Source organism: Nanorana parkeri, unplaced genomic scaffold, assembly GCF_000935625.1.
Source record: "Nanorana parkeri isolate BGI_ZX_2015 unplaced genomic scaffold, ASM93562v1 scaffold1153, whole genome shotgun sequence".
In the NCBI taxonomy this organism is placed as follows: domain Eukaryota; kingdom Metazoa; phylum Chordata; class Amphibia; order Anura; family Dicroglossidae; genus Nanorana; species Nanorana parkeri.
Window position 1 is genome coordinate 455,082 of NW_017307421.1, and position 12,709 is coordinate 467,790.

At 42.6% G+C, this 12,709-nt stretch overlaps 1 protein-coding gene across 2 annotated transcripts in view; it reads right to left on the reverse strand.

The window, feature by feature from the left end:
- The window catches only part of LIMS1 (LIM zinc finger domain containing 1), a 78,413-nt gene that overhangs the window by 33,382 nt on the left and 32,322 nt on the right, over positions 1 to 12,709 (reverse strand). The window contains exon 1 of one of the 2 annotated variants that reach the window (XM_018568202.1): positions 2,412 to 2,648. The exons of the other annotated variant lie outside the window; for it this stretch is intronic. Within the exon in view, the coding sequence (XP_018423704.1) occupies positions 2,412 to 2,518 (107 nt within the window). The 5' untranslated portion in view covers positions 2,519 to 2,648. Of the gene's footprint in view, positions 1 to 2,411; positions 2,649 to 12,709 lie in introns of those variants that run through there. 2 annotated transcript variants of the gene reach the window in all.

Consider the following 12,709-nt stretch of genomic DNA (forward strand, 5'->3'; position numbering starts at 1 on the left):
GATTAAGAAAATGTTTGTTAGAAAATGCCCTTACCTTTTAGGCCTCATTCACACACAACGCAATCAAAATTGTATAGTGTGTATATACGTGCACTATATGCAATCCCTGAATGCATCACTCGTAATTTTTTATGTGCTGTACGCGTATATGCGCGTAAATACGCAGAAATACGCTGCCCGGACACATCTCTGTTCCATTCTGTTTTTGCGCATGTATACGCTACGCAAATATACTGCTCCATATGCGGCTGTGTGTATGGAGCCATTTATTTGCATTTGGTACAATACGTATATGCGCGGCAGTGTGAATGAGGCCTTAAACAAGCAGTTAGCAGGCTTTGGCATGGTTCACATCTGTGTGGTGCATTCTACATGCATTTCAACTGGTCTGTATATAATGTGCGTTTTGATTAAAGCACATCAAAGATGCAGCAAGCAGGATTTTTTTCTTAAATGTACTGCACCTAAAATACACAGGTACTTAAAGTGACCCCGTCACAAAAAGCTCGCCTGGATAAGAGGCATTTATATACTTACTTTTCCAGCAGCCCACATAATTTAAAAGTCATCCACACCCCCACCACTGCAACTATTGTAGAGCTCAGGTGTGTGGAATACTTTTCTGCCTGCTGTGGTTTCTCCGGGTGTGCCACTGTCAGAATACCCAAACAGTGACCACAGCTGCAGTCATTGTATGGCCAAGAACTTTCCACATGGCTCCTTCGATTTTCTGATCAAGGGATGTTGGGCAGAAGGTTGCCAACAGGGCCACCCACTGAGTGAATTTCGGCTGGTTCATGAAAAACCGGCAGAAATTCTCTCCACGTACGGCCTGCTTAAGGAGCAGATTTGCACTATATGGGTTGCTGGAAAGGGGTTTTATTTCTTTTACAGGCGATTCATTTTGTTTTTAGATCACTACACTACTTTTTTAAAGCCTTGTGATACCAGTTATCAACTAGTTTAGAATGGTCACTCCCATTAGGACCCAATGTCCCCAACCTGCAGCCAGAAGGCAGTTAAAACGCTACATTAAAGCTGCTTAAAAGCTATGCAAATTGCCTAACTGCAATCTGAACACAGGAAATAAAACAGGGAAGCCGACTGGCTGCTATAAACAAATGTTTCAACTGTCTTTGACCCAACTTCCATACGTCAGCCCCAGAGGACCCTTATTTACACAGCACAATACCCAGTAATGGGGGTGCTGCTATTATGTGTGTTTAGGCTGTACCATGAAAGGACGGGGACTGAAGGCTGGAATTTGCAGGCACAGTGGAACAATAAACAGAGTAATGGAAATTATTAGTGTCAATAATTAAAGTAGCAGCCTACAAAAGGGTGAGCTTTGCTCTGAAAATTGAAACTCGTGTAACCCCCAATAAATATTGGGAGTACTGTGTAAAGTAAATCTGTACAGAGGGTAACATGCTGACCACCACTCTTAAAATACTAGCTGCCTGGCTGCCTTAAACTTGAGGATTTTTAGAGTCTCTGACCTGAACACATTTGAAGCCAGTGAAATCACAACTTCTAACTTACATACATGTTCTAGGGCAGTCACTAAAGCACTGAAGACAAGACTTCAGCATTATTATAGGAAGCCTACATATTTTTACTTACAGAATACAAATATAGGAAATGGAATACTGTACTAGGCTAGCCATGCGGCATCTCCATCTTCAGGCAAGTAAAAAGATAGCTGGGGTGAGGGGTTCAAACCCCACTAAACAAACAAAAATCAGACCGATAAAGCATACTTGTTCCACAATGTCTTTCTGCGTGGCCAACCTTAAGGACATGGGGTCATTTTAATTTATTGGCCGACATGCTCAATAACGAGTCGGAAAAGGAAGCCTGTATGTTACCGTGCACTAGACTCCACAGGTAAACGCTTCAGCTACACAAGGAGGGTTCAACAAACAAATCTGGGAAAGAAAAGCCTGGACTTCTGCCTGCCCGTTGGAGGTCAGAAGTAGTTCTACCACATTCTTCTTTGTAAAGCCACTTCAGTCAACACTGGCAGTACAAGCAGGACCTAACATGTACCGGGATATCAATATACAAAGAGGACAGCCCAAGACACAATAGTGAGTAACAAAAAGTACAACATATTCCTATGTACCAGCTCAGCACATGAGTATACATGTGTCAGGCACTGGCCTTTGCAAACAGCAATAGACAAGATTTCAGAAACTAAACTTTAATGCAAGAGCTGCATTGATCAACTGCCACCTCACTGCCAGTCACAGAGCAATGATTTTACTTAGAACAACATGAATGATAACACCCCCCCACCGATGATGTAAAGTAGCACCAGGGGTAGTACAGCACGGGTCTAACTATACATTTCCCCCAGTGAGAGGAATTCATGTGCTGCACACTCAGGTGATAAAAGTGAACACACTCACCTTAGTTTATCAGCATGGATTCCATTCAGTCCTAAGCTGTCTGGACGCTCCTTTCTCCTTCTGTACAGGTCTGACTGGGACAGCTCTTTCAGCTTCAAAGCATTCATCTTTAAACACAAAAATTTAACTTATCCGGAAAAAGGTTGCCTAGCCTGCAGAGACAGCGGCGTTGTGTGCATGCACACCTGCAGTGTTACAAGCAGAGAATCCCTTGCCAGAAGCACTCGCAGCCTCTTCCTGTTTCTCACTCGCACACACCCATCTACAGGGCCACTCCGGTATGCTCTCCTTATCATAGACCTACACACCTATGGGACGGTCTAGGAAAGAGATTTGAAAAGCTGCCTGGAGGCGGGCTTGCTTGGGTCATCTTTTGTCCTTTGAAACTGCACACACACACACTCTCATTGTTGTGCTAAGTGGACAGGCACCCACACAAAATAATGCTAATGCTCTGCATCCGAGAACATAGTACACAAAGAGCTGTCAGAGATACAGACTGAAAGCCTGCTGCCTGCACTAGTCTGTTATTATGCTGGACAATTACACTCAGCGCAATTCACAGAATTTAAATACTAGATTACTAGCTTGCTATACAGAACCATGTTCTGGTTGTGTTGTGGTTCTGTTTTCTTGTATTGTGTTAGTGTTAGGCGCGCCTACACGCAAAAACGACAATTGCGCCAATTACGTAGCACTTGTTACATATCACCGCAAACGTTGCAGTGAGAGCAATCAATCACTGATAACACTAAACTGAAGAGCGGTAAAATCTTTTAAAGCGTCGCCTACGGCCAATTTTGAGTATGGTAGTTTTTTGCGATTTCGCGGGCGCATGCAATTTTATGGCTTCACATGTTTGGTGTCTATTTACCCGAAGTGACCCCATCTTTTATATTTTACCACAAAATTGGGTAATAAATGTTTCCTAACATAATAAAAAGGGAAAAGTTTTTTTTGTTTTTTTTTTGTTATATAGTAATAATCCAGATTTTAGGCCTAAAAAATAACTTCAACCACCAAACTAATTATACATTTTCTGATAGCCAACACGTTGTAGAATAAAATGGTGGCAGTTGCATATTTTATGATCTTGCACGATATTAGCGCAACTATTAACCCAAAAAATGTAGTGAAAAGGCACTGAAGTTAAATTTAGTGCCATAAAGCAATATAATACCCATTTTTTTAAAATAACATTTCAAAGATGAGGTTTTTACGAGTAATTAGATATCCAACATGCCCAGGTTACAAATTGTCTGCATCTGTGAAACGGCGACTAAATTCAGTTCCCCAAAAACGTGAAGACGCACGTGCTTGCGGGGAAAAATAATTCAACTATTTTTACATTTTATTTTTTAAAACTTTATTTTTTTACTTTAATTGCTATAACATAGGGGGGCTTACAAGCCCTCCATGTGACAGCATATTGGTGGTGACAAGTCCTCTTTAAGGTGACACTGGGGGTCCAAAAGACCCCCCGTGTCACCTTTCCACTTTAAAAAAGCTATTGGAGTTCAGATGGCACTTAAATAGCTAATTGCTCGGCTTCAGGAGCCGAACAATGACAGCTCAGGGCCCCAAGTGATGCAATATACATCGCTCCCGATCCCATAGAACGGAGAGAAGATTGGTGAACGGAAGTTCGCTGCTCTCCTCCCCAGTTTCGTGCCACCACCCGTGATGCCAGTCCCAGGCCGGCAGAGACCGGGAAACACGACAGGGGTGTCGGGCGCTTTACCGGTCCATAAAAGCGATCTGACGGCAGCTGAGCCGCTAGATTCAATTGTAAAGCCGGCAGCCCGCTCTACAAATGTAAACAGAGTCCCGGCGGGTTTAAATGGGCCCGCTGCCAGTGACGTACTGTGTATGTCACTGGTCGCTAAGGGGTTAAATGTGCAATGATTATGTTAAGATTAAATAGCCCAGGGCATCTCCATTAACACAGAAGCCTATGCGGCACCACAGAACACCAGCTGTAGGAAGGGTCAATAACAAGTACAAACAGTGCTGCAGGTTGCCAAATATTTGACCGCTCCACCAATACGGCCAGTGGTCTTTATTTCAGACTTGACAGAGGGAAAGAAGCTAGGCATTCTGGGGAACAAGAGCTGCATCTATGTTCAATGAGATGACAACCATGTTCAAGTTCAGCACATGCAACTACAGAGCACCCAAAAATGTCCCCATTTTAATACCGGTTACTACAGATCCTAACAAATAGATATTTATTTCCAAAAGAAGGGCTTCATGCTGTCCTCAGGCAGGAAGACATGAGTGCACCGTACTAAAAACAGACCTACACTCCTAAAGCCCTGCCAGCCCTGGTCTGATAAACTAATGATCTCTAAAATAGCTTTCTTGGGAGGAAATTGTGCATTCTGGTGCTGGACAGAAGGAAAGGAGTCCTTGTGGACTAAGCTGCTTACCTTAAGTTTCAAGCACCAGCTGAACAGGCTGCTACTTGTGACATGGCTTGGCCTAATTGTTTGAACCCTGAATCAATTTTGAGTCACCAACAAATAGAGAGGCGCAATGACTTGTGTGTACACCCACTTCCATTTTTGGTGACATTACTCAGAGCCCATGACTTCCTGAATTAACAAGTGCATTATTAGTATTGCTCGATGAGCTAAGGTCATGTGAAATCCCCTGTCAAAGGATGAGGCATGGAATATAAATTTTCCTGAACTTTGCAGAAAGGGCACTCATCAGCAACATTTTGTACTTGTTCAAACGTTTTTGTCACACTGTACAGTTAGATTGTTATGCCAGATTACCACAATGTTCTAGACTGGGTTCTAAAGTATTCTCTATACACACACTTTAACAATGTGCTAGTGTAAACATCCATAAGTGAAGCTGGCCACACGCTGCTTGATTTTCAAAGTTGTGTGTGGCCCTGCCAACACCACAGGGCTCAACAAAAAAATGAGTTTTGCCGAAAGAGCTGGGCCACAAATTGTGGTAGAACAATCACTATTCAGGTATTTGGACAGCAGTGGACGCTGGCTATCAGAATACAAGAGTCAAGTGAAGGGAGGAATGGGTGGAGGAATCTGTTAGATCTCTTTTGTGCTGTGTTCTGCCTATTGACTGAACAAAACTATCCAAAGTGTATGACCAGCCTAAGGAAGCTCCAGAAGAGTCCAAACCTAGTTTTCTCACTGTCAGAACATAGTAGACGGGCCTAAGGATAGGGGGGAGAATCGGTCACATATTGTTTATAGGGGCACACACTGGTTATAATACATTACACTTAACTTTATTATCACATGGGGGTTTCTTAAGCCCCCTGTGTGACAGCACAGATACAGTGACAGGTCCTCCTTATGGAGACATCAGGGGTCTATTAAACTTCTAATGTGACCAATGGAACCCAAACAAACTGATGAAGCACAGATCAGACTTCATCATCATCAGATTCTGCTCAGGGCAGCCGGACACACTGAAACCAGAAGAGATGCAATACACATCGCTTCGACTTTCAGTGATCGGAGGGGAAAAATCAACCGCTAGAAGTGTGCTACCACTACTTCGGTCACCCTCATACTCTATCCTACACTCCTTACTCACATTTTCAATCTCTCCCTCTCTACTGGAATCTTTCCATCCCCTCTAAAGCATGCCCTGGTCACCCCAATACCCAAAAAACCATCAATGGACCCTACCGACCTTAAAAAGGAGAACTATGAGATGATTGATTTCCACTCACCTCATAGTTCTAGCCGACCCGTGACAATGAGACTGTCACAGGTCGGCTCAGTAGATCGGGAGGTGAGCGAACACATACCGGGTTCGCTCACCTCTCGATCATTACTCCCATTCACCTCCAAACTCATAGAACGCCTTATCTACAGCCGTCTCAGCCACCACCTCGCTGATAAACAACCTTCTCGATCCCTTACAGTCTGGCTTTCGCCCCCTACACTCCACTGAAACCGCCCTCCAAAAACTCACTAATGACTTAATAACAGCTAAACACAGTGGCCACCATTCCTTACTCTTGCTATTAGACCTTTCTGCTGCTTTTGACACTGTGGACCACGTGCTCCTCCTCAAAAAGCTCCACTCACTTGGCCTACAAGACTGTGCTCTCTCATGGTTCTCCTCTTACCTGTCTAAGCGCTCCTTTAGTGTCACCTACAAATCTAACTCCTCCCCTCCTCTTCCTCTAGGGGTCCCCCAAGGCTCTGTCCTTGGACCCCTTCTCTATCTACACCTCCTCTCTTGGTCAGTTAATAACCTCACATGGCTTCCATCTCTATGCCGATGACACTCCAATCTATCTCTCTACTCCGCAACTCTCCCCCTCAGTGTCCTCTCGTGTCACTAATCTACTAACAGACAAATCCGTCTGGATGTCGCAACACTTCTTAAAACTCAACCTTTCAAAAACTGAGCTCTTGATTATTTCCTTCCCCCAACTTTTCCCTTGAGATTGTTAACACAACTATCCAGCTCTCCCCCCATGCCAAGGTCCTAGGTGTCATCCTTGACTCGGACCTCACCTTTCTTCCCCACATCCAATCACTATCCAAATCCTGCCGCCTTCACCTTCGTAACACCTCCAAAATACGCCCCTTCCTCACCAATGACACCACAAAACTACTCAAATCTCAGTTATCTTTCGTCTTGACTATTGCAACTCCCTCCTCATTGGCCTTCCACTACACAGGATATCCCCCCTTCAGTCTATCAGTCTATCATGAACGCAGCTGCTAGACTTATTCACCTAACCAACCGCTTAGTGTCTGCAACCCCCCTCTATCAATCCCTGTACTGGCTTCCCATAGCCCAATGGATAAAATTCAAAATATTAACAACCGCGTACAAAGCCATCCACAACTCTGGCCCCGGCTATATCTCCAACCTGGTCTCAAAGTATTACCCTAACCGTCCCCTCTTCACAAGACCTCCTGCTTTCCAGCTCCCTCATCAACTCATCCCATGCTCGCCTCCAGGACTTCACTAGAGTGTCTCCCATCCTATGGAACTCTCTACCCCAACCTGTCCGTCTATCTCCCACACTGACTGCCTTTAGGCGATCCCTTAAGACTCATCTCTTCAGGGAAGCTTATCTCACCTCAACCTAACCACTGAACAATCACTTTCTAAAACAATTCATCCCCACACAGCTCCCTCCTCATGTATCACTTCCCCCTCCCTTTTAGATTGTAAGCCCTCACGGGCAGGGCCCTCCTTACCATCTTGTCTTGAATTGTATTGTGACTGTAATGTCTTCCTTATATTGTAAAGCGCTGTGCAAACTATTGGCGCTATATAAATCCTGTATAATAATCTCCCTCTGATCAAGGTACTCCCCAGCACCATACAAGTGATCGGGGAGCACTATAGACGCCATAACACTTGTATGCGACAGCAATCGCTGGCTGTAAAAAATTAAAAAACACAGGGGCGAAGTATGGCAGCACAGTGGCATAGTGGTTAGCTCTTCTGCCTTGTAGCACTGAGGGGGTCCCTGGTTCAAATCCCAGCCAGGTCACTATCTACAAGGAGTTTGCATGTTCTCCCTGTGCTTGCTTGGGTTTCCTCCCACACTTGTCTTACAATCTGAGGTCCCTATCTCACATGCATACATACCGGGGCCAATTTAGACAGAAGTGTGGGAGTAAACCAGAGTAAATTGTCCCCGGTATGCGAGATAGGGACCTTAGATTGTAAACTCCTTGAGGGCAGGGGCTGATGTAAAGCGCTGCGTATATTGTCGGCGCTATATAAATACCAAATAAATAAATACCAAGATCCCAGCTGCTGCTTGGTATAACTGCTTCAGGCTGCCACCATATATATGTATGGTGGCCCTGAAGGGGTTATATAGACTATTTTCAGTCTACTCTGGGGTACAGAGTACTCTGACTCTTAGAAGGAACCCCATCATATGACAAACTGTGTAAAAAGCCTCAGGTAAAAGCTGCAGTAATCGTTCTGGGAAAGACTTCTGGTCTTTGTGAAGCCTCCCATACTGGATTCAAACTTTGAAGATTATGTAAGAATATGGGTAATGGAAGAGAAGGTATATTATTATCTGTCTAATATACAGTATCCCTAAAATGCTACAAAATGGACTGCAAAGCTGCTAGGCTTTGTGTTTTGGTGTTGTCCATGTGATTAGCACAAGTTTATTTAGGCCAGGACAAGCACAGAGAGCAGAATCCACTTTTGTTTTGAGAATTGAATGCATGTAGTCACAACAAACTAGTGTGACCGACTTAGTTGGTTACTAGCGATTTTGTGAACTCACAGGCCAATCATGTTGTACTTCCCCTAACTATAGATGATAGATGTACTCTGTACCCCAAAGTAGACTGAAAATAGATGATAGATGGAGCTATATGGGCAACCAAAGAAAAGATTTGTAGTGAACGTGTATTCTAAGTTACTGTTTGGTGTGACTTTTATATCAAAATGCTATCCTATATAGATTTTTGTAATTATATATTAAAGCCCCACTCTGGACTCTCTTCACCACTTATCCCCCAGAGTCCTCCACATTTGTTTTGGTTTTTTTGCATTCTTTTCAGATATTCTCAAGCCCTCAATGTTGTAAAGAACCACAGCGACCTGATGATGTTGGTGCCACTCTCTGTATTATTGTGCAAGCGCCGGCCATAGTGGTGAGGGTCCATGAGGCCCTGCACTCATAGTATGTCCTCAGTCTTTTAGGCTGAATAACACTGGAAAGGAAGAATATTTGGGCTCGTTCACACCGTAAGTGGTGACTGGTGTTTTTCAACAAACTGAGAAAAGTCAGTCCCGTCTATGGTACATAGAAAACAATTGTTTTCTATGTGCCCTATCCACACAAGTGTAATGTGCAGTGAAATGCAGACATGTTGCATTTTAATGCAGCACACTGTCGCACCACAACAATGTGGAGACCTGAATAGAGTGTACACTTGATATACTCCTTATAAAGTTTTCATAAAAAAAAAAAAAGGAAAACATGTGATACGCGGACACAGGGCATCACAACACACTAGCACGCTAAAACTGAGCATTTCAACATTTGAGCTAGTATGAACGAGCTCTTACAGCTTTTTTTGGCACAAACAAATTAAGAGAACTGTTTATAGATCAGGTTTTCCAACCTGCTGTGCAGTTTGTTTCAGATAGCCATGGCTAAATAATAAACATCATGGTCATCAGATTTTTTTTTTTTTTTTTTTAAACTTGAATTCCTCTAATGCAACTGATAAACCTGGCATAAAAAGTAGAGCCATAATTCAGTAAACACTTCAAAACATTTTAAAACTTTGAAAATACTGAGCTAGCTTCCAGATAAAGTCAAAGTCATGCTGCTGACTGTTCATTTCACATTTGGTATGTCAAGTATTTCTACAGTCTACCTAACAAGGAAAAAACACTTAATACAGTTAGAGATTTGAAATAACTACTGCAAATTTCCCCACTTGGCATGAATGCGGGCTGTGCTTTTAAAACAAATGTTTGAATGGCTTCACTTAGGAAAATGTATCAAGTTCTGCTTTTTTTCCTTTTGGAAAGGCTTATTTGCATACTAGTAGGAACATTATTGAAATCTTGACACTAGAACTATAGGGGATGGTTAATTCTAGCAATGGTCTCTTAACCCCCCTGAGTACTGATAATTGCCATAAAGTAAAACTACCCCGATAACCAGTTCGCTCTTCAGTCTCTGCATAAAGTGTATTGCCATCTAACCAGTTCGCCCTGCAGTCCCGGCATAAAGTTTATGTCCATCTAACCAAGTCGCTCTTCAGTCTCTGCATAAAGTGTATGTCCATCTAACCAGGTCGCTCTTCAGTCTCTGCATAAAGTGTATGTCCATCTAACCAGGTCGCTCTTCAGTCTCTGCATAAAGTGTATGTCCATCTAACCAGGTCGCTCTTCAGTCTCTGCATAAAGTGCATGCCCATCTAACCAGTTTGCTCTTCAGTCTCTGCATAAAGTGCATGCCCATCTAACCAGGTCCTCTTCAGTCTCTGCATAAAGTGTATGCCCATCTAACCAGGTCGCTCTTCAGTCTCTGCATAAAGTGTATGTACATATAGCTAAAACCTATTTTTATAGTTCTGAATAGATTGACACAATTACATCCTATGGAAAGCTTTCATTGTTGTCAAGAGTCCCTGATGGGAAGAGGCAGCTTCTCTACTTGTCCTGAAGTCAGACCACTGTCACTGGGACAGAAAGTGATGTGAAATCCCCCCCCTCACCCCCCCAAAAAAAAAGTTCACCATAAAGAAGAAATATATCCCAAATTTCACAGTTGATACAGCTACCAAGATACCTCTTATTTTTTATACCTGTAAATCAGAGAACAGTAAGTATCCAGGAAAAGGTACACAATTATTTTTTTTTTCAATTTTATCCAGCATCAGAAAGTGATACCTTAACAACCCCTTCACATAACTGTAGGGTGTTACCACAAACAAATTGATATGTGGAGCGTTGAGCCTTAGTGCCTGTTCACACGACGTCCGCTTTGTGTGCTGACCTGATCCGTACGCTCCTGCACTAAAAATGCATCCCAATGTATCCCTATGTGTTTTATGGGCTACAGTTCTCAAGTGCGCAATCTGTTCAGCTTACGACAAAAAAATACTGCATGTCACATTTTGTACGGTCAGGAAACGCAAACGCGTCAAAAACGCACGGCAGCTAACATACTAACAGCCCCACTCCAAACGCGGCCAAAACGCGCTGCATCAGTAGCACCGCGCCTGCAGATCCGGGACCTGAAACTCATGTGAACAGGCCCTTAGTGTGCCCTGCAGTATGGCAGAACAATAATTTACATGAGCAGCCAGCCAATGTGCCCAAAACCAGATGAGTCCCTTTTTTGTAATGCACCACACGAAGACTACTGAGCATTATACTGTGCATTTTGGTAATGTGTAGTAAAATATATTTTACTGCACATTATTACAAGAGATAGGTACAAAGCTGACCTATGGGCCTTTGCACACAGGTGTCATCTATTGCAACCAGCAGGGTATCCATGAACAGATCCTCTGTAAATCAGAGCAGAATAAAATGGATGTCACTTTTGTGACATCCATGTTTGTTCACTTTTAAAGTGTGCTCAAAAAGGATCAGGTTAGGTAGAAAAGCAGGTGGATGTAAATGGACATTGAGTCCATTTCCTGAACCTAAATGTGAATGATTGGTGGTAAAAGGGATGCAAAAAAACTTTCAGTTTTTGGGGTTTTTTTTGTTCTTTTTACCAGACATAGATGGAATCTGAACTATGTCCATTTACACTGTCCTGATCATAGACTGCCAGTGAGCTTTGCAGATTTGATTGGAACGGCCGTGTGAAAGGCAGAAGTTCAGATAAGGTGATTCAAGTCAGGTAGCTGCTAGATTATTCCTGAAAACACCACCGTTGTGCTACATTTTACTCATTCCCCACCAATACTCTTTCCTGGCCTTTGAGGCACCATGCCTGACCTAGTGAACACATTCTACTATACAAACTGAAATAAAGGAAAACGTGTGTATATAAATATCCAGAGAGAGACGATGCAACACTATTACCACAAACATAAAAGTACCACCGCACAAAACAAACAAACCAACCATAATTCATTCATTCTCTCACATACACAAGTTTATGAAGCTTTCCATGCCTTAGGCATTACTGTGCGCTAGAATTAAAGGATAGTTTTACTTTGCCTTGAAAATGAACCTGTCACAAACCTAGGCAAGTCAAACTAAGCATGTGTTTAAATTAAAAACCCCAGGAGGTTACTTTAGGCAACAAGTATAGAGATAAGTAGTTTGGACACTCATTTTAGGCATGCTTGTTCCAGGATTGGGACTATAATATACTGCCGTATGACACAAAACAGGCTTGCTATAGAGTCCCCATACTTCTCTCATGACAGTATATTTATTGGCTCGCAGCGAACTTTAACCCTTTCCCTGCCACTGATGCAAGGCCTACGAGGGAACAAAAACGTTCCCACCTTTCTAGCATTAGTTTGTTATTTACCGTTTTGTATTCCTTTGCTTTTTTTTACGATTTCTTAAAAAGGGAAATTTAACATTTACAAATATATGAGATTCCTTCATTCAATACAGTTTTATCTTTTAGATTTATTAGGAATCTTGTAAATTATGTTTTTTTGTGCGTTGATTTTAGCGTATTTTTGTTGAAAATATTGATTTGATAAGCATTTGCGCAATTGTCGCAGGAAAAATTTATGGTTTGGGGGATCGTTTATAAACTCCTGAAAGCTGCAGTTAAAAATTTCAGAGAAAAAAAAAAGAAGTATATAAAAAAAAAAAAA